General features: G+C 36.9%; 1 protein-coding gene across 1 annotated transcript in view; it reads right to left on the bottom strand.

Annotated features, from left to right (window-relative positions):
• Positions 1 to 27,238, bottom strand: part of ADGRV1 (adhesion G protein-coupled receptor V1) — a 510,622-nt gene that overhangs the window by 282,821 nt on the left and 200,563 nt on the right. Inside the window, exons 79-83 of the mRNA XM_024734350.1 lie at positions 26,307 to 26,714; positions 13,725 to 13,909; positions 8,463 to 8,712; positions 7,795 to 7,934; positions 6,102 to 6,262 (exon numbers count right to left, since the gene is read on the bottom strand). Coding sequence (XP_024590118.1) covers positions 6,102 to 6,262; positions 7,795 to 7,934; positions 8,463 to 8,712; positions 13,725 to 13,909; positions 26,307 to 26,714 — 1,144 coding nt within the window. The remainder of the gene's footprint in view (positions 1 to 6,101; positions 6,263 to 7,794; positions 7,935 to 8,462; positions 8,713 to 13,724; positions 13,910 to 26,306; positions 26,715 to 27,238) is intronic.

The raw sequence follows: 27,238 nt of genomic DNA, 5'->3' as shown, positions 1-27,238 counted from the left end.
GTGAGGCTTTGCATTAGCCAAGGCTTTCAGCCTAGAAATTTGGCCAAGAAATCAGGAGTAATCCACTTTTAGGAAGGCTGCCATGAGGTGTTCTGGGACAGGTGTGCAGGTCCTGGGGCTGCCTGCCCAATCCTCCCACACAGGTACACAGTATAGCCAGAAACTGCATTTTTACTTAGGTAGCTTATAAACTATTTAAGCTGTTGCTCCAAACTCACAAATGTACACTTTGAACTTCCTGTGATGGTCAGAGTCACCTTAAACTGAAGGTTCAGGTTGAGTGTGAGAGTGTGTGTATGAGTGTGTGTGTGTGGGGTCTGTGTGTGTTACCACACTGACTTAAAAGCAGGGCCTTGGAAGTCTCATTTCATTGCCGGCCACATGATCACAAATATGTGCTTTACTATGAGTTTACTGTGGTGGATGGTAACAATATGAGGCAAGGGGATTAGGGCTGGGCAAAGGAGAAATACTCCTGAGTCACCTGTTTCTTTCTAGTTCACAAGAAGAACTTATTCACAGCCTTTTCCCCTAACTTGGTAATTCTCCACTATACTCCCGTTTCATGATACAAATTTAGTACAGTTAAACTTGACCAGATCAGTAATATTTAATTAAGTCTATGAAGCTTCAATTAAAATGCTAGCAGGACACCTGGTGGCAGTCCAGGATTCAAAGCCAGTGGCAGGAGAATGGGCTAGGTTCTATTAGCCTGTAAGTGTAATGTATGATGATTATCTAGATGCATTTTTTATTTAGGAGAAAAGAATGCGGCTAAAAAAACCTCAAGTGGCCTAGCCTCAACTGGCCTTGGGAGAGATACTGAATACCTTAGATTTAAAGAAATAAATACTTCAATTACCAAGTTCCTAAACACTATATGCTACGTATTTATCTTTTATTTTCTTATCTGATATTGAAGAGCTGTATTCAGCATCCATAATTTAAATTTACAAGTCAGTTTTTTAAAAATTGTAACCTTTTTTTGGTTTAAATTCCCTTAATATGTAAATCACAGGGTACAAAAAGGTATAATTATAAATAGAAATTTTTTAAAATGAAGTGTAACAATTCCAGGTATTGCCTAAAGGTATACTCTAAACAGGTTTGTAAAAACTGATTCCTTGGCAATTATGTAGAAAAACAAGTTGCTGATTGAATAATTTTCATTTGATTTTTCCCTAGCACTATGTAGGTTACAGAATCTGTTGGAAAAAAGCAATTAATCAGTTTACTAACACAAATAACTTTTCTATATGATTAGACAGTAAGATGGAAGATAAATTACCCTTAACAAAATGATAACATTGATAATCTTTGATTTAGATAAGAAAAACTCTAAAGAACCACTGGATTCTTTTGCAATTACCAAAGTAGACCAAAGATCTTATCTATCTATACAATATTCGAATGTTTGTATGTGTATATACATATGTACTGTTTGTATATGAATATAGATATCCAGTAAATAACTACTGTTTGGCATCACTTACAAATGGGACATACTGTCCAAATCACTGAAGTTTATCCCTCCACAAGCCAAACATTAACACTTTTTCCCATGAAAATCTCTTTAAAATATTTATAAATTTTGTATTGCTTTACTTATGTATCTCTGTCTTCTCTACAGATCAATCTAAAAACCAAATGATCACTAGATTATTAAATCAGTTATTCGTTTGTTAGCTTAGGTTTTTTTTCTCTTCTCCCACCTAATGTTAGCTGTAACTGTCACCTTTTTTACTTTTTGTTGCTCATCTCTATTGATTCCCATATTCCTGCAACTCTCCCTTCAGCGTGATGCCTCTTGATTACAGCTACTAATAAGCTAAGGACAGGAAAACAAAATTGTCAATCCTGAAAAGTTTTCTAGGGTAAACAAAAGTCAATACAAAACACCTTAGAGTACACAACTTCTGTGTATTAGAGGGAAGGGTTTACTCCAGAGGGAAGAGGTTGCCAGGAGACCAGCCTCTGGGTAACCTATGAAGTTCAATACAGTAGCCACTAGCCACATGTGGCTATTTAAATTTTAATTAATTAAAATTAAATAGAATTTAACATTCAGGCTCCAATTGTACCAGCCATATTTCAAGGGCTCAATAACCAGATGTAGCCAGTAGCCACCACACTGAAGAGGGCAGAACATTTCCATCATCGAAGAAAGATCTACTGGAGAGTGCTGTGTTAAACTGTCCCAAGACTGTTTATGAAAGGTCACAGAACACAATTCTGGTCAAAGAGATGTGCAGGAAAATGCTCTGGGTGGTTTTCAGGAAAGTTTTCATTGCTCTTAAAACTGGATCCAGATAAGTGCTTTTCCCTTGGCAAGCCTAGGCAGAGTTATGGGATGCTTAGAGCTGCTGCAGCCAGCTCAAGACCACGTAGGGGCAAGGCAGAGAAAATAAAATAAAACCTTTGAGGAGAGCAAAACAGACAAATGTAAAGAGGCTGGGCCCCTGATGATGCCACTGGGGTGCTGAACTAATCAACCCCGAAACTAAATTCTGCTTATTTAAGATATTTGACTTGCTTTCTGTCACTTGCAATCAGGGCCATCCTAAACAATACATGTTATTATAGATACATAGCTAGAGAAATCCAACATTTTTATGCCATGTCAGAATTAGACTAAGCTCTCTGACTTCTTTATCACCTGCAGTAACCCCTTAAAACTGCTTTTTTTTTTAAGTTGATATTTTTTCGATTCTTCTTGTAAATAACTCCCCATTAGATAGAATGAAACTGTTTTGATAATTATAATGTCTATCTTAGGACAACAATTACTGTGAATACGAAATTAATATCTTTAGAAGAGTCTGACACAGAAATTTAGTAAATATCTCTTATATTTAAAAATAATTAAAAATGAATGGGTGGCATCTGATAGAGTTTTTTTCCTAGAAAAACAATTAGAATATCAGCTTGTAAAATATAAAAGCACAACTAGAATATTCTTTTTTTTTTTTAGAATAGTCTTACAGTTTAATAAACCTGAACAAAAGAATAAGCATGCTTCAAAGTATTCTGGATTGGGCTGATTTACTTATCCTGTAAGTCTTAGTATTTAGCAATTTATAGACAATTATCTCCTGTTACTTACTGTAAACAATGACATTGTGTTGGCATTTATATACTTAGTAATCTATACAGTAAATAAAACTATTCATCATTTAAAAGGGAAAGCTTTAGTTTGACTAATGTGTTAAAGGATTTCTCCACCATAAGAGAACAAAAAAGAACAGATGTGAGGTCTCAGCGTAAAAGCACTTCAAAACAGGAGACTCACCCACCTACAAGTACATCAAACATGACCTAGTTCATGTATTGATGTTAAAAACGAAGTGGATTATGGAACGTTACAGCGTCTCATTAAGTTCATAAGGCCATATGCATTGTACTCCAGAGTCAAAATTAGGATGATTTTAACCCAATGTCTACCTCTGATAGACCAACATCAACAGAGTTATGGGAAGCAGAGCAGGTTTCTTTGATATTATTCTCCGAATAGTAATAGTACCTCAAACCATGCTTAGGTTCCTCAATAACTATATAATTATGGCATTATCATCTAAAGTTATTGTAAGTTGTGATTCTTCCAAATCACCTTTGAGGCGAGTCCCATAACGTTACACTGCTGTGCAGTTATTTACTCGTCCTTTCTATCTTTTTTTAGCTTCAAGGGATAACTTTAATTTCTTGGAATTTGACAAACTGGTTTACAATTTTAAAAGTCACAAGTATATAGCCTAGTCTTTCACCTTTCTAAATGGAGGATTATTAACTTCTTGGCCTACATGCCCATTTCATACACTTGGATCATTTTAGTTGTTCTGCTCTAGTAAAGTAACCAGAACTGTAAACTAGAATTGGAACAGATACACTGTGATCTATCCTGATTTTTTTTAGAAAGGGTTTAATTCCTGTCTAATTGTATGTTACCGCATTTCATGAAAAGAGTTTGTCAGATTACTTCCAAATTCAGAGGGATATTTGGTGTGGCCTGATCTAAATTAGAGAATGTGTATGTAAGATATATAAAAGTCTCTTGCCTCGTTCCTGGGGGCCCTCAGAGTGATAGAATGTCATCCTCCCCAGAAGCTGAAACTGAGCACAAAGATAGGACTTTATGTCTCCTGATCCACAGAACGATCAATCCATGTTACAATATGTCATGGACAGAGGGGAAAAAATCCAATAATTTCAAATATGAGTCCAAGTCAAAAGTAATAAATGTAGATATTAATATGTGGGTGTTGGTTCTCAAATACATGAGTAAATCTATGCAGCCTTTTCAAGAGTTAGTTGCAAAAATGCATATTTATTAACAATTCTCTCAGGAAATATCTTACAGTCCTGCTAGTCTTCTAAAAAAAATCAAGGTAACATTCTCTCTTTAGTTTTTAAAACTCTTTGCTTTGATGTTTAGTATTTAGAACAAGCAAAGGATTTTTGTGGGTTATATTAGCACTTAGATTTATGTCTCTATGGAAATACATGAAATGATATCTAAATAGATTTTATTTCAGCATTTTACCTTTTGGCTCTATTTCATCAGTCTATGAAATTTCTGTAAATAGATTACATCAAAGTAAAATAGGATGTCTCCATCTGATATTGGAACTCTGTGTACCTAGAAGAATCTATTAAGCAAGAAACATCATTCTTATGGAAGATGCTATTAAGAATAAGAAATTATTAACTTTTGCTACTGAATCTAAGTTAGGTTTAGAATTAAGATACATTAAGGAAAATGTATAACTTTATAAAATGAAATTATAATGAAAATATTTTAACTAGGACACAGAACATTAAATTATAGTAGAAAGATTTAACAACCAGGACAAAGAAGAATAATTAATTACATGCTTCTACCTCCACAAAATTTTCGTAATTGATAAAGATTGCTAGGGGACTGTTTGCACACCAAGTAAAAGACATAAATTCAATGATAATCACATTTACACACAAAATATCATGAAAGCAGAATGTCTGAGTTAGTATATCTACCACCCTGTTAACACAATTTAAGCATAATTTTTTTTTTTTTTTTTTTTTTTTTGCAGTACGCAGGCCTCTCACATGTTGTGGCCTCTCCCGTTGCAGAGCACAGGCTCCAGACGCGCAGGCTCAGCGGCCATGGCTCATGGGCCTAGCCGCTCCGTGGCATGTGGGATCCTCCCAGACCGGGGCATGAAACCGTGTCCCCTGCATCGGCAGGCGGACTCCCAACCACTGCACCACCAGGGAAGCCCTAACACAATTTAAAATCATATATTGTGGGTATGGAAATGGAGGTATTAGGCCCAGGTCTTACAACTAGACAATGGCAGGACCAGGACTTGAACCCAGGCCATTTGGCTTCAGAGTTACCCTATACCCAGTCCTCTGTGTAGCATGTTGTTCACAGAAGCTGCTGTACATCTGTAAAAGATGACTCAGGGCATAGAATGGATGAGGGTGGGGACAGAAATGTAGTGTAAGGAATTCTCAGACTCCCAACCACAAAATCAAAACAGCAAATGAGAATAATTCTATAGTTATTCAAAGCTAAGTTATAGGTAAATAGTTTGACAGACATTAACACAACTCAAGTTCCTATTCCTGCCAGAAATGGGACCTAGATGTAGAAGGTGAAAGACAATTTCTTTTTTAACACAGTGGTTAAGCCATATTTAGAGCTTCTAGACTGCAGAATACAAATCAACCCAAGGGATAGGTTTATTTTCTAATGAAAATACAAAATGCTTTGTTTATATTACCTCACACAATCCTGATATTCCACTGCAGAATCTGCCTTCTAAATCACAGCACTATCAACTATACCCTTTCTTACTATCTAGTTTCTATCCCACACTGTACTTTATATTACAGATGAGTTGGAACTATGTCTTGTTCTTTCCTTTCCCTCAGTACAAAGTTGGTCCTCCATAAACAACTGCTGTATGAATTAATGAACAAGACCATGGGAAAGTATATTTTCTCCTTGTGTTGATGAATTACAGTACGTCCACATCTTGCATATATAAAAAGACTCCGGGAAAACAGGTTTTATTCTCATCGATATTTTAAATTGTTGACTCAAAAATACTGTAACTCACCTGAGATACATATAAATCCAGAAGAGAAAAAAGCTTCGTTGTATGAAGACAAGTTGTCAGTCTGGGCATAGACTGCATACACGGACATGTATGAACAGGCACATTCCACGTAGTCTGAAGTGTCCTCAACCACTTTGCAAAACTGACTGTCAGACAACCAGCTAGGGCAAAAACACAATCGTCACTACTCCTCTTTCATCAATACTTTAGGCGTTGAGATGGCTTTTAAAGAAAAAATAACTTACTGAACCTAAGTGTTCTTTACTCAAGACGTAAGCAGACCACATTTTCAAGAAGAAACATTGGAGGGAACATCTTGTCCAAGACATGACACAAAGATCCCACAGATACTTTAAGAAGCAGCCTAAATACTAACTAAACCTGCAGAAGCATTCCCAATACCGAAGAAGCTGGTCCTCTCAAAAGAGCAGTATCACGTCCCTACCTAATCTAAAGCAAACACACTCAAGGTGTTCAACAGAAAGTACTCTTCCCTAGCGTTCAAGAATACCAAAAGGTCAACATAGCCATCAAATGTGCAGTGTTCACCCTTCCTCATTTTTCACAACTCCTTTATTTTGAGCCACATAAATTACTTACATGCTTTTCTATGTTTCCTAGCTCATTTTGTTTGGATTTTGAGCCAGTTGTATTATGTAAATGTTTCCCAGGGTTCTTTCAGGTGTTTCCTTCTATAAGGTTTGGCTTTTACCACAATAACTGTCATGATTATAGCAAATACAGTGTCACATTCCATGCCTTCCGAGCATCCCTCAGTGACTACTGATTGAGCCTCTTCCCTTCCAGTGCCTCTTGATCCCTTTACTTTTCTAAGGACTTAAAACTTCTTAATCCCAACTGCAGATTCAAGCTTGAAACATTCAGTATTAATTGTATATTGAGGATTGTAGAGTGTATTAGGTTTAAGATGTGTCCTCGGACATTAGGAATTTCAATGGAAAATTATTTTTTTACAACGAGACTAAGGAGAGTTTTGGTGTTTGAAGGACAGTTGGTTACCCAACTAAGCTGTTGAACCCTCTTTAGAATTTTAGTTGGTGTGGCTGTAAGTCAGTAACAAACAGAACCTAGTGACTGATTTGAACCCTAAACCTTCTAAGCCAGCAATGCCTGACCCTGCAGCCCCGGTTGAGCTCCCAGAGAGAGAACTGCTCAGAAACATGTCTTAGGCCAAGGAGAATTAAAGAAAGAATCATGCCCTTCTTCTCATTCTTGTGCATGGCTTTAATCCCAAAATGTACTCCAAGTCATATGTGGACTAGAATTATAAATCCCTACTACTCCCTCTAAACATAGAGCAGCAGATCCAGAACCACAAGCCCAGATGGAAGGGGTCAAAAGAAATTCCTTCCCTGCTCAATAAATTAACCAATAACCACAGGGAGGTTATCTGAATTGAGTAGAACTCACACTATGTCCCAAGAAAGTAGTAATAATAAAGGAGTACATAATGTGTTAAACACATATTTAAATTGTTTGGTTGCGTTTGCCACCTGCACAAGGCTAGACCATTTCCTATGCTGCTTTGTCTCATTTAGTGTAGAGGTTATTCTCCAGTCTAAAATCTCACCTGAGACCTCTATGTTCAGTACAAAAAAAAAAAAAACTGGGCTTAATGATACTAGAATGGGGAAGGAGCAAATTCTGATTTTAAAGAATTATTAACAAGTACCTTGCAGCAGCCTGATTCCAAAGGAGACACAGAGATGTCTGGGGAACAATTCTAGGCTCAGCAGCATAAATCCTGTAGAGAATCTCATTGTTGTTGGTCAGGGGTTGTGAACTCTGGCCTTTCACACTCAAAGATAATACCTACAATGCCAAAAAGAATAGAAAATGTAATGATTTTTTTCAAATTAATGTCATGACTGAATCTCCCATTCTGAACTTTGTTTCATTTTTCTAGTCATTTTAGTTACTTGCTTACTGTCACTATTATTCATAGCTTATGAATGCAGGCTGTCTGGTTGGTTTTCCACTGCAAACATTCTACCTCTACTCCAGCTGCTGAGCAGTCTCCAGCTGACAGACTTTATTGTCAGACTTCATCACAAGTGGGATATACAATACAATATAGCATTAGAGAAGGCTATGGGGGTTTTTTTCACTTTCTCCACTTATATATATATATTTTACTTAATAAAACATGAAGGAAATATTTCCAACTATTTTTGAGACTAAACATTCTACAACTAGCTCATAAAGATAGGACGTGTTTCGTAATTAGCTCACCATGTCTAGCATTTACCACAAATCTGGTCAAGTGAATGTATCCTGAGGAATATGTTTGCTAAGGAAAAATCAGATTCTAACCACATAATTCTTTAAATGATAGATTACCTTATTTTTCAGGGCATGAAGATTAGTTCCAGTTATAAACCACTGCTGGCTGCTATACTCTGTAAACTGGACTAATTCACATATACTTTTCCCGGCCATTATTTCTGCATCCGGAACATCCAATAACCTCTCTGGAATTCGAATATAATCACCTTCTTTTCCTTCAAACTTGTGCCCATTGATTTGCTGAGGGTACCAGTGAAGAGCCAGTATGGACAAATACGGGCAACTGTCAAGGATGGTTTTGCTTCTATGACAGAAAAGCAAAGGTTCTGCTAAAATGGCATGCATTTGCATATATATTTGCAAATATTTGTTAAATTTTTTTAAACATACTTGTTAAAAACTTATTTGTTAAAATTCATCACATTGGAGCTCCTTTCTTTATGTATAACCATGACACCCAGGAGCAGTAAAGAGAATGTGCTTTCAGTTCTTTTATGGTGAATTGTTAGGATTTTCTGCACAGAACTTTCTGCATCCTCTGGCCTGATCCCCCTTATAACCTAAAACATGGGCTTTTGCAAGCTGTTTCACAGATATCAGATCTGTGGTTATAAAATGTACTTTTCTGTATTAGTCACATCAGCATTGGTGGAATAGGTTGAGGAAAGGATGCACCACTAAACAGAAACTCTGCTTTATATTCAAGAATATCACAAAACTTACATACCTAGAGCCATGTTTTCATCAAGTTTACCTCACCCCTTTCTAAGCCATCAGAGCATTTCCAATTTAACCATATATCTGATAAAAGAAACAGCCCTGAGCAGGGATCTTTATCCATTTAACAACTGTTTTCAATATTCCCTAGGCACGAGATCCTGTGCTCAGTGAAATTGCTTCCAAACCTCAGTGTGTGTTGAAATCACCTTGAAGCTTGTTTTAAAACACAGATTTCTAGATCACATCCCATTCTTACTAAATCAGAAACCTTGCCTGGAGGAGGCTAGAGGTTCTATGAATCTGTATTTTTTAACCAGTCCTCCAAAAAATCTGGTACATTTTTTCTGTGGATCTATCATGTTTGCAAACAATGAAGAGACACAAAGGTGAATCATACCTGAATTCAATCATACCTGCCTCAAAAAGAATAGAGAATATATTAGGATAAAAATCATGCATTAAGTTTTAAAAGTTACATGGGCCACAAGAGATGCTGAGTATATATAAGTGTATCATGGATACAAATACCTCATCAAGGCCCCTAACCTGGGAAATGGAGTTGAGAATTTTAAACAGAAGATTTGAAAAAGAAAAGAAAGGGTAAGGGCTAACTTTTTCCTCTAGCTATATACTCTCTTTTAAAAAAATCTTTAACTACCACATTTGAATTGGTACCTTTAAAATCTATCTTTAGTCCAGCCATTCATCCAGGCTCTAGACCCCTGTGTCCAAGACTCCTATTAAAACAGTTCAATCCATATAGGCCATCTGCACCTCCACAACAGCTTATAAAAAGCTCATCTCTTCATCTTCCCATCTAGCTTCCTACATCTTCACTGGTGACTCAGAGCTAAAAAGCTGCCACTGTCGACCTCCCCACCCCTGACCAGGTACAATGTGACTGAGACCAGTGAACCTACGCCCTACCCACCCACCCTGGAATCTTCTGATACTTAGCTCATCAGCGCTATCAGGGACCCCATTACGTTGGCATTTTGAGACGAACACAACAGGTACAGTGACTCTACCCAACCTTGACACAAGTGTGTCAAATCCCTGGCCCCTTAAGAGGGTCTGACGACAACTACACTCTCCCTGACACTTTAACCTCCTATATCCATGCCCTTCCAATGCACTTACTTTGATCAATCCCCAAATCTGCTTTACACCTAGGTTTAAATGAGGGGGAAAAACCCACATTAACATGTAGATTGGCACCACTACAAATCCACAATGACCGACTTCAGTCAGACCCTCAATGCCACTTGACATTGTTTTTACTTGGCTTCCAAATGATTGTTCTAGATACCATCATTCTCCTCAATATCCCTGCTCTATTCCCAAACCCTTCACTCCCAGTAGATGCCCCTGAATACTGCTTAAGACAATGTATAAATAATGCATATGAGAATGGTCAACATCTTTAGAGTTCCCTGAGTTAAAAAAAACTCATCTTTAACATAGTCCTCAACACGATCGCTCTAAAATCCTAAATCGGATTCCTACACACACATACACACACCCTACCTAACGTATTCTATATTCAATATTTAAAGGTTGATGATTTCCCCAACTGATGATTTCCCCAAATGTGCCATGCTTGCTCCTCTTGCCTGACTGCCATTATACATGCGAAACAGCAAGCCTGCAGCCAAAAACATATTGATTCCTTTATTCATTCTATTCACTCATTATACCATAACCACTGAGAATCTACCATGTACCAGACACTGTTCTAGGCCCTGAGAATACATTAGGCAACAAGACAGAAAAAGCCACTCCTTTTGTGCATCTTATACCCTTTTGAGTTCTCACCAGGCCTTTGAGAGCAAAGATGGAATCAACATTCACAGCAGGGTAGATGGTTCACGTCTACCACTGTCTCAACATCCTGGTGATCTTGCACAAATATGGAAAAACAAAGAGAAAGGACTGAGACTATACAAAGCTATGAACTATTTGACTTCACTGAACAACACTTTTAATCAGACATGTCCCACTAAATAACAATAATTGTTTTTTAAATAACATAGTACTCTGTGAAAATTGGAGGGAAATATCAACTTCCAACCATGTTCTATTATGAGCTATTTTTATGTTAAGTCAAACAGAATTAAAACATGGTTTAGGTCTTTGTACTACAATGATCCAATTTACCTTATGAATGTAATTTATCAATAAAAGACCAGAACTGGAGAATATTAACATATAGTTACAAAATTAACTATATAGTTAATACACAAACCACATTTTACTTTTTCCTTTTCCTCTTACTTGCTCTCTGCCCTGAAACTCCAGCCATGAAACAACATTTCTGAAGTTCAGCAACATGTTCTAAAACAACAGACTCTGAAGTTCAACAACATTCAGAGAACTGCCTCCAAATGGATGAAATTGAACCAAAACTCTAGGGAGAAACACAATTAACAGTATATTAAAGTATGTCTAAAAGTTAATATGGATCAACAGAACAGAATAGAGAGCCCAGAAATAAACATGCACACCTATGGTCAATTAATCTTAAACAAAGGAGGCAAGAATATACAATGGAAAAAAGACAGTCTCTTCAGCAAGTGGTGTTGGGAAAGTTGGACACACACTTCAAGTAAATCAGTGAAGTTAGAACACACCTTCACACCATACACAAAAACTCAAAATGGCTTAAAGACTTAAACATAAGACATGACACCATAAAACTCCTAGAAGAAAAGCATAGGAAAAACATTCTCTGACATAACTCACACCAATGTTTTCTTAGGTCAGTCTCCCAAGGCAGTAGAAACAAAAAGCAAAAATAAGTAAATGGTACCTAATCAAACTTACAAGCTCCTGTGCAACAAAGGAAACCATAAACAAAACGAAAAGATAACCAACAGACTGGAAGAAAATATTTGCAAATAATGTAGCTGACAACGGCTTAATCTCCAAAATATACAAACAGCTCATGCAACTCAACAATAAAAAAACAAAAACTCAATCAAAAAATGGGCAGAAGATCTAAATAGACATTTTTCCAAAGAAGACATACAGATGGCCAATAGGCACGTGAAAAGATGCTCAACATGGCTAATTATTAGAGAAATGCAAATCAAAACTACAATGAGGTACTACCTCACACCAGTCAGAAGAGCCATCTTAAAAAACCTACAAATAACAAATGCTGGAGGGGGTGTGGAGAAAAGGGAACCCTCCTACACTCTTGGTGGGAATGTAAGTTGGTGTAGCCATTATGGAAAACAAAATGGAGCTTCCTCAAAAAGCTAAAAATAGAGTTGCCACATGATCCAGCAATCCCACTCCTGGGCATATATCCAGACAAAACTATAATTCAAAAAGATTTATGCGACCTTATGTTCATAGTAGCACTATTCACAATAGCCAAGAGATGGAAACAACCTGAATGTCCTTCAACAGAGGAATGGATAAAGAAGATGTGGTACATATATACAATGGAATACTACATAGAAACAAAAGGAATGAAACAATGCCATTTGTAGCAACATGGATGGACCTAGAAATTATCATACTAAGTGAAGTAAGTCAGAAAGAAAAATAACATACGATATCACTTATATGTGGAATCTAAAATATGACACAAATGAACCTATCTACAAAACAGAAACAGATTCACAGACATAGAGAACAGACAAAGGTTGCCAAGGGTAGGGGGAGGGATTGTTTGGGGTTAGCAGATGCAAACTATTATATATAGAATGGATAAACAACAAGGTCCGACTGTATAGAGCAGAGAACTATATTCAATATCCTGTGATAAATCATAATGGAAAAGAATATAAAAAAGAATGTATATATATTATAACTAAATCACTTTGCTATACAGCAGAAGCTAACACAACGTTGTAAATAAACTATAAGTCAATTTAAAAAAACTTTTTTTAAAAAGGAGTGAAATTCTGACACATGCTACAACATGGATGAACCTTGAAGACATGCTAAGCAAAGTACACCAGACACAAAGGACAAATATTGTATGATTCCACTTATGAGGTGCCTAGAATAAGCAAATTCATAGAGACTGAAAAGTAGAATAGAGGTTACCAGGGCTGGGGGAAGGGAGGAAAGAGGAGTTACTGCTTAATGGGTAAAGATTTTCAATTCGAGAAGACAGTTCTGGAGATGCAAGTGGTAATGGTGGCAACAGTGTGAATATACTAAATGCCACTGATCTGTATACCTAAAAACAGTTTACATGGTAAATTTCATCTTATGTGTATTTTACCACAATAAAAAATATGGCCTAAAATATGTCAAAAAGTTGGAATCATCTTACTTTTTTTTCCATTCAGAAATGTATCTTCTACTCATTATATAAATACGAGTAAGCAATAACACATTTTTATTTTTAAAAGAACCTTCAAAACAAGAGGAATATATAATTGACAGTATAAGTTAATTTCTCTCGATGTAGTTTCTATGTTTTCTTCAAATAATTAACTTAATTTGCCCATTAGGTACAATGTATTGATTGTATAATCCTGAGTTACATCAGTTAAACGTCAATTTGCACTGCATATTACTTTGTAAACTGTGAAGGAATACATATAAGGTACTGCTATTATATTAAATGATACTTACTTTTCACCAAGAGAGCCACAAGTAACATCAGTCAGTAGAGAAAAGGCAAAATTCTCTGTCACTTCAGTAAAGTGACTGAATCCCCTAGTGTCCTTGCGTTTTGGGTTAACGAGAGCACAAAGAATCTCATAGAAAAGATTTCGGCTTTCAATGCTTAATGCTTGCTTCTTTCCTTCAACAGTTATCTGGAAAAAAATCCAAGTATAAAAATATATGTTCAAAAATAAACTGCTTAAATGATATATATGGTATAACTTGTTCTTTATTACCAGTTACTAACATTAACAAAAATGAAGATGAACCTATGAAGAATTTAAGAGAAGTTAGCATCAAAATCATATTTCAAATACATCTGTACTTTAAAAAGCATAAATAATCATTTTATAAAGAAAAGGCATAATCACTAAAATATCTTCTACTTAATATCTAGATAAAGCCCCAAACAGTTGCATTGGTCACTTAATTTTAACTACAATAATTAACGTCACGAGTCAAATTAATCTCACTTTTACACCTACCCCAAGATTCTGTTTTCTTTCGACCAACAACTAAGGAAATAGACACAAGAATATATGTCTATAATAGAACAAAATTTATTCTTATCTGTTTTTTATTAGACAGAAGCCACCACGTATCACTAAATTTCTCAAACATCAAAGGAGAAAATCCTTTTCCAACCAAGAGTAGTCAAGAGCTCCTGATACTCTTAACTTTATTGGTAAGTGTGAGCCTTCCTACCTGAACGGACTGGTTTATTTGTTGTTTGAGGGACAAGGAGAGTAAGAGGAAAATAGCCTTCATGATTTAATTTTTACCCCTCACATGAATGATGGGGGACACATTTTTACTGTCAGAGTAAGCATGGGTGTGAAGCCACTGACTTGTTATTCCACTACACTCTTAGATACCTGAGGAGTCCCTATTAATTCTTCAAAATCCAAATTAGTCATCACTTTTTCTGTGATTTCTACCCCATGCCCCAGCTGCTGGCGTACATGATTACACTCTGTAAGTTGCACATACTTTTACTAATGAACTTATGACAATGTTGAAATGATTTTTCTGTTACTGCTATTAGTTGAGCTCACTGAGAAAGTGGCTCAATATTCTCTATATTTTTTTTAATAACTCTGTAATCTATAGAGTGCCAAGATGATGGCTGAACTCAAGATTTAAGTTTATAAGAGTAGCCATCTTAAAGACAATTAGGAATAATGGAGAATAATACACAGGGTAAAGATAAAAGGTACAAAATGAAATTTAACAAGGTAAAAACTACAATGGGGAGATAGGGAACAGCCCATTGGTTACTAAAATGATCAAACTGAATATGTTAAATGAAAACTAAGCTCAAGAAACACTCCCAGAACTCAGAGAAAATATTACAGACAAATGGGACAAACCTGTAAGATACAACAAGCATATAAAATATTAGGTAAAAGAAAAAAGCAACATAGATCCTTGATAAGCTAAAGAAATACGTCTAAAATGCAGAGTTTGCTTTATTCCAGAGAAAATTAGGAAAAGAAACAACACCAGATGTATTTGGGTGATTTTTAAATATAATTTCAAGAGTTTTTAAAAAATCTTACCAGAAATCAGACAGGAAAGAACTTACTAACAGAGAAATTAAAATTCAGTCTGACATCAGACTTTTTTTGCTAATGAAATGACAGAAGCCAACAGAGCAACATAAGCAGTTTCAAGACTTTAAGGCTGTGATCCAAGAATTCTAGAGCCACTCAAACTTTCATACATATTCAAGGGTAAGAGAAAGTTTCTTTCAGCAAAGCACACAAAAAATAAAACAAGGAGGGAGACCTTCAAGATGGCAGAGGAGTAAGATGTGGAGATCACCTTTCTCCCCACAAATACATCAAAACTACATCTACATGTGGAACAACTCCTACAAGAAACCGACTGAACGCTTGCAGAAGACCTCAGACTTCCCAAAAGATGCCCTCAGGCGACCTACACGCAGAGACGGGGCCAAAACCAAAGCTGAACCCCAGGAGCTGTGCGAACAAAGAAGAGAAAGGGAAATCTCTCCCAGCAGCCGCACGAGCAACAGATTAAATCTCCACAATCAACCTGATGTACCCTGCATCTGTGGAATACCTGAATAGACAACGAATCATCCCAAACTGAGGTGGTAGACTTTGGGAGCAACTGTAGACTTGGGGTTTGCTTTCTGCATCTAATTTGTGTCTGGTTTTATGTTTAACTTAGTTTAGTATTTAGAGTTTATTATCATTGATAGATTTGTATTGATTGGTTGCTCTATTCCTTTTTCTCTTTTCTATATATAGATTTTTTTCCTTTTTCTTTTTTTGTGAGTGTGTATGTATATACTTTTTGTGTCATTTTGTCTACATAGCTTTGCTTTTGGCATTTGTCCTAGGGTTCTGTCTGTCCGTTTTTTGTTTGTTTTTTTTAATATAGTATTCAGAGCTTCTCATCACTGGTGGATTGGTTTTTTTGTTCAGTTGCTATATTCTTTCTTTCTTTCTTTTTTCTTTTCTTTTATTACTTTGCAATTATTTGATTTTTAATAATTTTTTTCCTTTAATAACTTTACTTCTTTTTATTTTTCCCTCCCTTGCTCCCTCCCTTGCTCCCTCCCTCCCTCCCTCCCTTCCTTTCTCCCTTTTCTTCTGAGCCATGTGGCTGACAGGGTCTTGGTGCTCTGGCTGGGTGTCAGGCCTGTGGCTCTGACGTGGGAGAGCCAAGTTCAGGACATTGGGCCACCAGAGACCTCCCAGCTCCATGTAATATCAAGTGGCAAAAGCTCTCCCAGAGATCTCCATGTCAACGCTAAGACCCAGCTCCACTCAACAACCAGCAAACTACAGTGCTGGACACCCTATGCCAAACAACTACCAAGAGAGGGACACAACCACACCCACTAGCAGAGAGGCTACCTAATATCATAATAAGGTCACAGACACCCCAAAACACACCACAGGACACGGTCCTGCCCACCAGAAAGACTTGATCCAAGCTCATCCACCAGAATACAGGCACCAGTCCCCTCCACCAGGAAGCCCACACCACTCACAGAACCAACCTCACCCACTGGGGGCAGACACCAAAAACAACGGGAACTACAAAACTGCAGGCTGCGAAAAGGAGACCCCAAACACAGTAAGTTAAGCATAATGAGAAGAGAGAGAAACACACAGCAGGTGAAGCAGCAAGGTAAAAACCCACCACACCAAACAAATGAAGAGGAAATAGGCAGTCTACCTGAAAAAGAATTCAGACTAATAATAGTAAAGATGATCCAAAATCTTGGAAATAGAATGGAGAAAATACAAGAAACGTTTAACAAGGACCTAGAAGAACGAAAGAGCAAACAAACAGAGATGAACAACACAATAAATGAAATTTAAAATTCTCTACAAGGAGTCAATAGCAAAATAACTGAGGCAGAAGAATGGATAACTGACCTGGAAGATAAAATACTGGAAATAACTATGGCAGAGCACAAAAAAGAAAAGAGAATGAAAAGAATTGAGGACAGTCTTAGAGACCTCTGGGAAAACATTAAACACACCAACATTAGAATTACAGGGGTACCAGAAGAAGAAGAGAAAATATCTAAGGGATATTTTCCTACAATAACAAACCCAAAACAATTAAGAACATGGTAATAGGAACATACATATCGATAATTACCTGAAATGTAAATGGATTAAATGCTCCCACCAAGACACAGACCAGCTGAATGGGTACAAAAACCAGACCTGTATATATGCTGTCTACAAGAGACCCACTTCAGAACTAGACACATACAGACTGAAAGTGAGGGGATGGAAAAACATAGTCCATGCAAATGAAAATCAAAAGAAAGCTGGAGTAGCAATTTTCATATCAGAAAAAATAGACTTTAAAATAGAGACTATTACAAGAGACAAAGAAGGAAACTACATAATGATCAGGGATCAATCAAAGAAGAAGATAAAACAATTGTCAATGTTTATGAACACAACATAGGAGAACCTAAATACATTAGGCAAATGCTAACAGCCATAAAAGAGGAAATCGACAGTAACATAATCGTAGTAGGGGACTTTAACACCCCACTTTCACCAATGGACAGATCATCCAAAATGAAAATAAATAAGGAAACACAAGCTTTAAATGACACATTAAACAAGATAGAATTAATTGATATTAATAGGACATTCCATGCAAAACCAACAGAATACACTTTCTTCTCAAGTGCTCATGGAACATTCTGCAGGATAGATCATATCATGGGTCACAAATCAAGCCTTGGTAAATCAGAGAAAATAGAAATCACATCAAGTATCTTTCCTGACCACAATGCTATGAGACTAGATATCAATTATAGGAAAAAATCTGTAAAAAATACAAACACAGGCTTCCCTGGTGGCACAGTGGTTGAGAGTCCACCTGCTGATGCAGGGGATACGAGTTCGTGCCCCAGTCTGGGACGATCCCACATACCATGGAGCGGAATGGCCTGTGAGCCATGGCTGCTGAACCTGCACGTCCGGAGCCTGTGCTCTGCAATGGGAGAGGCCACAACAGTGAGAGGCCCGCGTACCACAAAAAAAAAGAAAAGAAAAGAAAGAAAGAAAAATACAAACACATGGAGGCTAAAAAATACACTACTTAATAACCAAGAGATCATTGAAGGAATAAAAAAATACCTAGAAACAAATGACAATGAAAACACGACGACCCAAAACCTATGGGATGCAGCAAAAACAGATCTAAGAGGGAAGTTCATAGCAATACAATGCTACCACAAGAAACAAGAAACATCTCAAATAAGCAACCTAACCTTACACCTAAAGCAATTAGAGAAAGAAGAACAAAAAAACCCTAAGTTAGCAGAAGGAAAATCATAAAGATCAGATCAGAAATAAATGAAAAAGAAATGAAGGAGGTCCTCACGGTGAGCCACAGCCACCCCCAACCTCCGCAGGAACCCTCCAACACTAGCAGGAAAGAGATCTTCACATAAACAGATTCTTACTGGCTGGTGTGAAGAGTCATTCCAAGAACCGCAATGTGTTGGGTTATCCATCCACCTTTCTTTCAGGCAATAACGTGCCAAATTCTCAGTCCAGGAAGATAGAACCTAATTAGTCTAGTTATCACTGATCAAAATGTCATTCCCCTCTCCTGTGACTGGTTCAGGGGCAGTCATATGTCCCAGTTCTAGCCAAAGAGCAGTAATAGAGGTCTGCAAGGGGATATCTGGGAAAGATTTTCTTATTCTCAAGGAGACATCTGAAGAGGATATTTCTGCACCTCTGGAGCTGCAGAAACTCATCTTGTGACCATCAAAAAAGCCAGCCTGCAGCCTCACCCACCAGAGGGCAGACAACAGAAGCAAGAAGAACTAAAATCCTGCTGCCTGTGAAACAAAAACCATATTTGGAGAAAGACAGACAAGATGAAAATGCAGAGGACTTTGTACCAGATGAAGGAAAAAGATAAAAGGCCAGAAAAACAACTAAATGAAGTAGAGACAGGAAAACTTCCAAGAAAAAGAATTAAGAATAATGAGAGTAAAGATGATCCAGGACCTCGTAAAAAGTAATGGAGGCAAAGATCAAGAAGATGCAAGAAATATTTAACAAAGACCTAGAAAAATTAAGGAACACCTAGAACAATAAAGGACAAACAAACGGAGATGAACGATACAATAACTGAAATGAAAAATACACAACAAGGAACCAATAGCAGAATAACAGAGGCAGAAGAATGGATAAGTGACCTGGAAGACAGAATGGTGGAATTCACAGCCGTGGAACAGAATTTAAAAAAAGAATGAAAAGAAATGAAGACACCCTAAGAGACCTCTGGGACAATATTAAATGCAACAACATTCGCATTATAGGGGTTCCAGAAGGAGAAGAGACAGAGAAAGGACCCAAGAAAATACTTGAAGAGATTATAGTTGAAAACTTCCCTAACACGGGAAAGGAAATAGCCACGCAAGTCCAGGAAGCACAGAGAGTCCCAGGCAGGATAAACCAAAGGAGAAACACGCGGAGACACACAGTGATGAAATTGACAAAAATTAAAAACAAAGAAAAATTATTGAAAGCAACAAGGGAAAAATGACAAATAACACACAAGGGAACTCCCATAAGGTTAACAGCTGATTTCTCAGCAGAAACTCTACAAGTCACGAGGGAATGGCATGATATATTTAAAGTGATGAAAGGGAAGAACCTACAACCAAGATTACTCTACTCAGCAAGGATCTCATTCAGATTTGATGGAGAAATCAAAAGCTTTACAGACAAACAAAAGCTAAGAGAACTCAGCACCACCAAACCAGCTCTAGAACAAATGCTAATGGAACTTCTCTAAGAGGGAAACAAAGGGAAGAAAAAGACCTACAAAAACAAACTGATAACAATTAAGAAAATGATAATAGGAACATACATCTCGATAATTACTTAAAAGTGAATGGATTAAATGCTCTAACCAAAAGACACAGGCTCGCTGAATGGATACAGAAACAAGACCCATCTATAAGCTGTCTACAAGAAACCCACTTCAGACCTAGTGACACATACGGACTGAAAGTGAGGGGATGGAAAAAGATATTCCATGCAAATGGAAATCAGAAGAAAGCTGGAGTAGCAATACTCATATCAGATAAAATAGACTTTAAAATAAAGAATGTTACAAGAGACAAGGAAGGACACTATATAATGATCAAGGGATCAATCCAATAAGAAGATATAACAATTATAAATGTATATGCACCCAACACAGGAGCACGTCAACACATAAGGCAACTGCTAACAGCTCTAAAAGAGGAAATCGACAGTAACACAATAATAGTGGGGGACTTTAACACCTCACTTACACCAATGGACAGATCATCCAAACAGAAAATTAATAAAGAAACAAAAGCTTTAAATGACACAATAGACCACATAGATTTAATTGATATTTATAGGACATTCCATCCAAAAATAGCAGATTACACTTTCTTCTCAAGTGCACATGGAACATTCTCCAGGAGAGATCACATCTTGGGTCACAAATCAAGCCTCAGTAAATTTAAGAAAATTGAAAGCATATCCAGCATCTTTTCTGACCACAACGCTATGAGATTAGAAATCAATTACAGGAAAAAACACATGAGAAACACAAACACATGGAGGCTAAACAATACATTACTAAACAGCCAAGAGATCACTGAAGAAATCAAAGAGGAAATCAAAAAATACCTAGAAACAAATGACAATGAAAACACGATGATCCAAAACCTGTGGGATGCAGCAAATGCAATTCTAAGAGGGAAGTTTATAGCAATACAAGCCTACCTCAAGAAATAAGAAAATTTCAACTAAACAATCCAACCTTACACCTAAAGGAATTAGAGAAAGAAGAACAAACGAAACCCAAATATTAATAGAAGGAAAGAAATCATAAGATCAGAGAAGAAATAAATGAAATAGAAACAGAAAACTATAGCAAAGATCAATAAAACTAAAAGCTGGTTCTTTGAGAAGATAAACAAAATTGATAAACCATTAGCCAGACTCATCAAGAAAACGAGCGAGAGGATTCAAATCAGTAAAATTAGAAATGAAAAAGGAGAAGTTACAACAGACACAACAGAAATACAAAGCAGCCTAAGAGACTACTACAAGCAACTCTACGCCAATAAAATGGACAACCTGGAAGAAATGGACAACTTCTTAGAAAGGTGTAACCTTCCAAGACTGAACCAAGAAGAAACAGAAAATATGAAAAGACCAATCACAAGTAATGAAATTAAAACTGTGATTAAAAATCTTCCAACAAACAAAAGTCCAGGACCAGATGGTTTCACAGATGAATTCTATCAAATGTTTAGAGAAGAGGTAACAGCCATCCTTCTCAAACACTTCCAAAAAATTGCGGAGGAAGGAACACTCCCAAACTCATTCTACCAGGCCACCATCACCCTGTTACCAAAACCAGACAAAGATACTACAAAAAAAGAAAATTACAGACCAATATCACTGATGAATATAGATGCGAAAATCCTCAATGAAATACTAGCAAAAAGAGCTTCCCTGGTGGTGCAGTGGTTGAGAGTCCCCCTGCCGATGCAGGGGACACGGGTTCATGCCCCGGTCTGGGAAGATCCCACATTCGGCGGAGCGGCGGGGCCCGTGAGCCATGGCCGCTGAGCCTGCACGTCCGGAGCCTCTGCGCCACAACGGGAGAGGCCACAACAGTGATAGGCCCTCGTACCGCAAAAAGAAAAAAAAAAAAAAAGAAATACTAGCAAACAGAATCCAACAACACATTAAAAGGATCATACACCATGATCGAGTGGGATTTATCCCAGCGATGCAAGGATTCTTCAATACACGCAAATCAATCAATGTGAAACACTGTGTAAACAAACTGAAGTATAAAAACCATATGACCATCACAATAGATGCAGAAAGAGCTTTTGACAATATTCAACACCCAGTTATGATAAAGTGTCTCTAGAAAGTGGGCATAGTGGTAACTTACCAACAACAAAATAAAGGCCATATACAACAAACCCACAGCAAACATCATTCTCAATGGTGAAAAACTGAAAGCATTTCCTCTAAGGTCATGAACAAGACAAGGACGTCCACTCTCGCCACTTTTATTCAACATAGTTTTGGAAGTCCTGGCCACGGCATTCACAGAAGAAAAAGAAATACAAATTGCAAAAGAAGTAAAACTGTCACTGTTTGCAGATGACATGATCGTATACATAGAGAATCTTAAAGATGCCATCAGAAAACTACTAGAGGGCTTCCCTGGTGGCGCAGTGGCTGAGAGTCCGCCTGCCAATGCAGGGGACATGGGTTCGTGCCCCGGTCCGGGAAGATCCCACATGCTGCGGAGTGGCTGGGCCCGTGAGCCCTGACCCCTGAGCCTGTGCGTCGGGAGCCTGTGCTCTGCAACGGGAGAGGCCACAACAGTGAGAGGCCCGTGTACCGCAAAAAAAAAAAAAAAGAAAACTACTAGAGCTAATCAATGAATTTGTTAAAGTGGCAGGACACAAAATTAATGCAGAGAAATCTCTTGCATTCCTATACACTAATGATGAAAAATCTGAAAGAGAAATTAAGGAAACACTCCCATTTGCCATTGCATCAAAAAGAATAAAAAACTTAGGAATAAACCTACTAAAGGAGTCAAAAGACCTGTATGCAGAAAACTATAAAACACTGATGAAAGAAATTAAAGATGATATAAACAGATAGAGAGGTATATACCACGTTCTTGGATTGGAAGAAGCAACACTGTGAAAATGACTATACTGCCAAAGGCAATCTACAGATTCAATGCAATCTCTATCAAATTACCAATGGCATTTTTTACAGAACGAGAACAAAAAATCGTAAAATTTGTATGGAGACACAAAAGACCCCGAATAGCCAAAGCAGTCTTGAGGGAAAAAACCGGAGCTGGAGGAATCAGACTCCCTGACTTCAGAGTATACTACAAAGCTACAGTAATTAAGACAATATGGTACTGGCACAAAAACAGAAATACAGATCACGGAACAGGATAGAAAGCCCAGAGATAAACCCACCCACCTATGGTCAGCTAATCTATGACAAACGAGGCAAGGATATATACAATGGAGAAAAGACAGTCTCTTCAAAAAGTGGTGCTGGGAAAACTGGACAGCTACATGTAAAAGAATGAAATTAGAATACTCCCTAACACCATAAACAAAAATAAACTCAAAATGGATTAGAGACCTAAATGTAAGACTGGACACTATAAAACTCTTAGAGGATAACATAAGAAGAACACTGACATAAATCACAGCAAGATATTTTTTGACCCTCCTCCTGGAGTAATGGAAATAAAAATAAAAATAAACAAATGGGACCTAATGAAATTTAAAACCATTTGCAAAGCAAAGGAAACTACAAACAAGACGAAAAGACAATGCTCAGAATGGGAGAAAATATCTGCAAACAAATCAACAGACAAAGGATTAATCTCCAAAATATATAAACAGCACATAAAGCTCAATATTAGAAAAACAAACAACCCAATCAAGAAATGGGCAGAAGACCTAAATAGACATTTCAGTTGAATGGATAAAGAAGATGTGGCACATATATACAATGGAATGTTACTCAGCCATAAAAAGAAACAGAATTGAGTTATTTGTAGTAAGGTGGATGGACCTAGAGACTCTCATACAGAGTGAAGTAAGTCAGAAAGAGAAAAATAAATATCATATGCTTACACATACATATGGAATCTAAAAAAGAAGAATAATGGTTCTGAAGAACCTAGGGGTAGGACAGGAATAAAGACGTGGATGTACAGAATGGACTTGAGGACACTGAGAGGGTGAAGGGTAAGCTGGGACGAAGTGAGAGAGTGGCATGGACTTATATATACTACCAAATGTAAAACCAACAGCTAGTGGGAAGCAGCTGCATAGCACAGGGAGATTGGCTCGCTGCTTTGTGACCACCTAGAGGGGTGGGATAGTGAGGGGGGGAGGGGGAAGCAAGAGGGAGGAGATATGGGGATATATGTATATGTATAGCTGATTCACTTTGTTATAAAGCAGAAACTAACACACCATTGTAAAGCAATTATACTCCAATAAAGATGTTTTAAAAATAATAATAAATAAATAAAACCAAAAAGGCTATTCATGTAACCCTTGGTTTGCAAGGGTGCTGTTCTCAGCACATTATACTAACTTCTCTAATTTTCACAACATTCCGGTGAGGAAGATGCTAGTGTTATTTTGCTTTGTTTCCAGATAAGGAAACTGAGGCAGAAAGAGGATGCCTAGCTTTTCCAGGGAGACAGAGATGATGAACAGCCAATCCCAGGAGGCACCTGTGACAGCCACCCTTCCCTGACTCAAAACATCCCCCCATTTGCTCGTCCTAAAATAACAACACAGACTGACTCAGTCTGCAGACAATTCAGTCAAAATTATTGCAAACATGAAACACAAAACCAGGTAGGAAAATACAGAGCCAAGTCTATATCATCATTTGTATGATTATAAAATAAATCAAATGTAAAAAATAATTATTGAAATATAAGATATATAATATTAAAAAGTATATGATAAAAAGAAATATGCTGGCTCTAAATAGCCATTTTACATAAACAGCAATGAAAAGAACTCCCCAAATTATCAAAACTGTCTTTCGAAAAAGGGGAAAACCTGAATCAACCATGGGGAAAACTTTAAAAACTGTCAGGAGAGAAACAAAAAAGTGGCGGACGTTTATGGGAAAGGAGGGTCTATCAAAGTTTCACAGAAGAAATTATTCCTGTGGCTTTTCAAGTGTCCTAGAACACAAAATTAGAGGCAATGCCTCCTGACTTGTGTTTTACCAAGCTTCAATGACCTGGAAACCAAAACCCAATGAAATTAAAAATTTGCATATCAAATCCAGCAGTCTTAAAAGACAAATACTATTACTAAAGCAAATGACAGCGTTTTAAATAATTTTCATTGCACCATACCTATGAAAATCAAGGGATAGATTATTATGTCATGACAAAAATTTGCCCAGAACCACAGCTGAGTTTTATCCAGAACATCTTTATAGTGAGTCATTTAAGGTTGTTGCTCTTTTTAGCACAGTAGCTGTTTCTACTGAACATAAATAAGTAGTCACTTCTACTACTAACTAAACAATAACTAAGATTTGTTGAGTTCTTCCTATAAAGAAATATATAGCATAAAGCAGATTTTGTTTCAAAGAAGTTAGAATCTGAGGGATAATAAAACTTACAAATATGAAACAATTTCACATAAAATACAAGACCTTATAGAATGACATTGTATCAGTACTTGGAAGTTCTATTCTGTACTCCTGAATTCGAGGATATCTTAGAGCACATATGAAGTACATATGGGACATAAGAATGGTTGCCAGATAAAGCATAGGTGACTCTATTTGAATTTCAGATAAGCAACCAATAATTGCTTGATATAAGTATGTCCCAAATACTGCCTCTAAATAAAAATATTTATTTTTATTTGTGATATACCTATAATAAAAAATATATTGTTTATTTGAAATTCAAAGTTAATTGGGCACCTTGTATTTTATTTTTAAAATTTCAACCCTACCATGTGATTATCTACATTTTCAATGCTGGTTTCATTATTGTCTTATTCTAATTATTATATGTCTAAATCATGAAAAAGTTTTACATTGTATGGATATGCCAGGCCCCTCTTAATAGCTATTTTTCCCAATTTTTGTTATTATAAGTAACACTGAAGTAAACATTCTTGTTATACATATATTTGCATAAATATTCCCCACACCTATTAGCACTTTTTTTCTTACTCCCCCCCCCAGTTTTATTGAGATATAATTGATATATAACCATTAGGTGTCTTTTGATTTTGCTTGTGGTATATGCAAAGAGAAATTTTGTTTACACTTTATGTGGTCAAGTTTATCAATCATTTCCTTTATGACTTTGGGGTTTTGTTTTATGTTTAGAAAGAACTTCCCCACATAAAGTAAATTTCTATGAAAAAAAATGTATGAAGCAGTGTTGCAACTGCTAACATTTGCGAGGGCTTCTTACCTTGTCTATTAAATACATCACAGCGCTGAGCTGTTCATCTGTGTTCTCCGTTGCCACTTTCACACTGATGCTGTGGAGCACCCTGTTGAGAATGTCACCATCCAGGGGCTGCTGCAGCTGATCCGCAAGCCCCCAAAAGGCTTGAGAAGCCGCGTCAGAGACAAGAGTAATGTTAGCAGTCCCATACACTTTATCAATTCTGGCACCACCTTTTGGGTCAAAAAGCACAATCTGGAAGCGTTTAGGAAATGGATTTAAAGATCCTGTCTCTGGTGTTAGGATGACATCCAATACGGTGTTTCTCTGGCCAGGTTCAAAGATCAACATGCCTTCAGTCCTCACAAAGTCTTTCCCAGAAATAGCTGGAGATATGAGAGTACGACCAGTTGTCTCAGCACTCCTTAACTCCTAGAAATTAAACAACACCACTTAAGTGAAACTATAAACCTCTGATCTTGTCCTAAACAAATTTTATTTCTCCTAAACAATCTGATGGGCCACAACAATGTTACTATTAAAACGGGAGGTTTTATACTTTTTCTAATTTCCTAAAACAAATTAGAGAGATAAACACACATCATACAGTGATGAGATCAGGAAAGACAGATGCCTTAGAATAGATCAAGAAAGAGAATTAGAAAAGAAATGTCACTACTGCCTCACAGAATTTCTCCAATTGTGAGCTTACTAACAATTTGAAGATATTCAGAGGCATATATGCCCAGGGGTCAGATCATGTATGTCCATTATACAAAGTATGGCAGGAAGACACTGGAGGATTCCAGCAGGAGAGAGACACACTTTATTTCATATTTTAATGAGTATTCTGGCTCTTGTGGATAGTTAGGCTGTAGAAGGGGATGAGGATGGAAGCAGGAAGAAGAGAGAAAACGTTTATACATTAGTTCCTGAAAAAAAAAAAAAAAAAAAAA

This window comes from Neophocaena asiaeorientalis, unplaced genomic scaffold, assembly GCF_003031525.2.
Source record: "Neophocaena asiaeorientalis asiaeorientalis breed wild unplaced genomic scaffold, Neophocaena_asiaeorientalis_V1.1 scaffold184, whole genome shotgun sequence".
NCBI classification, from domain to species: domain Eukaryota; kingdom Metazoa; phylum Chordata; class Mammalia; order Artiodactyla; family Phocoenidae; genus Neophocaena; species Neophocaena asiaeorientalis.
This window is presented reverse-complemented; position numbering and strand designations above follow the sequence as displayed.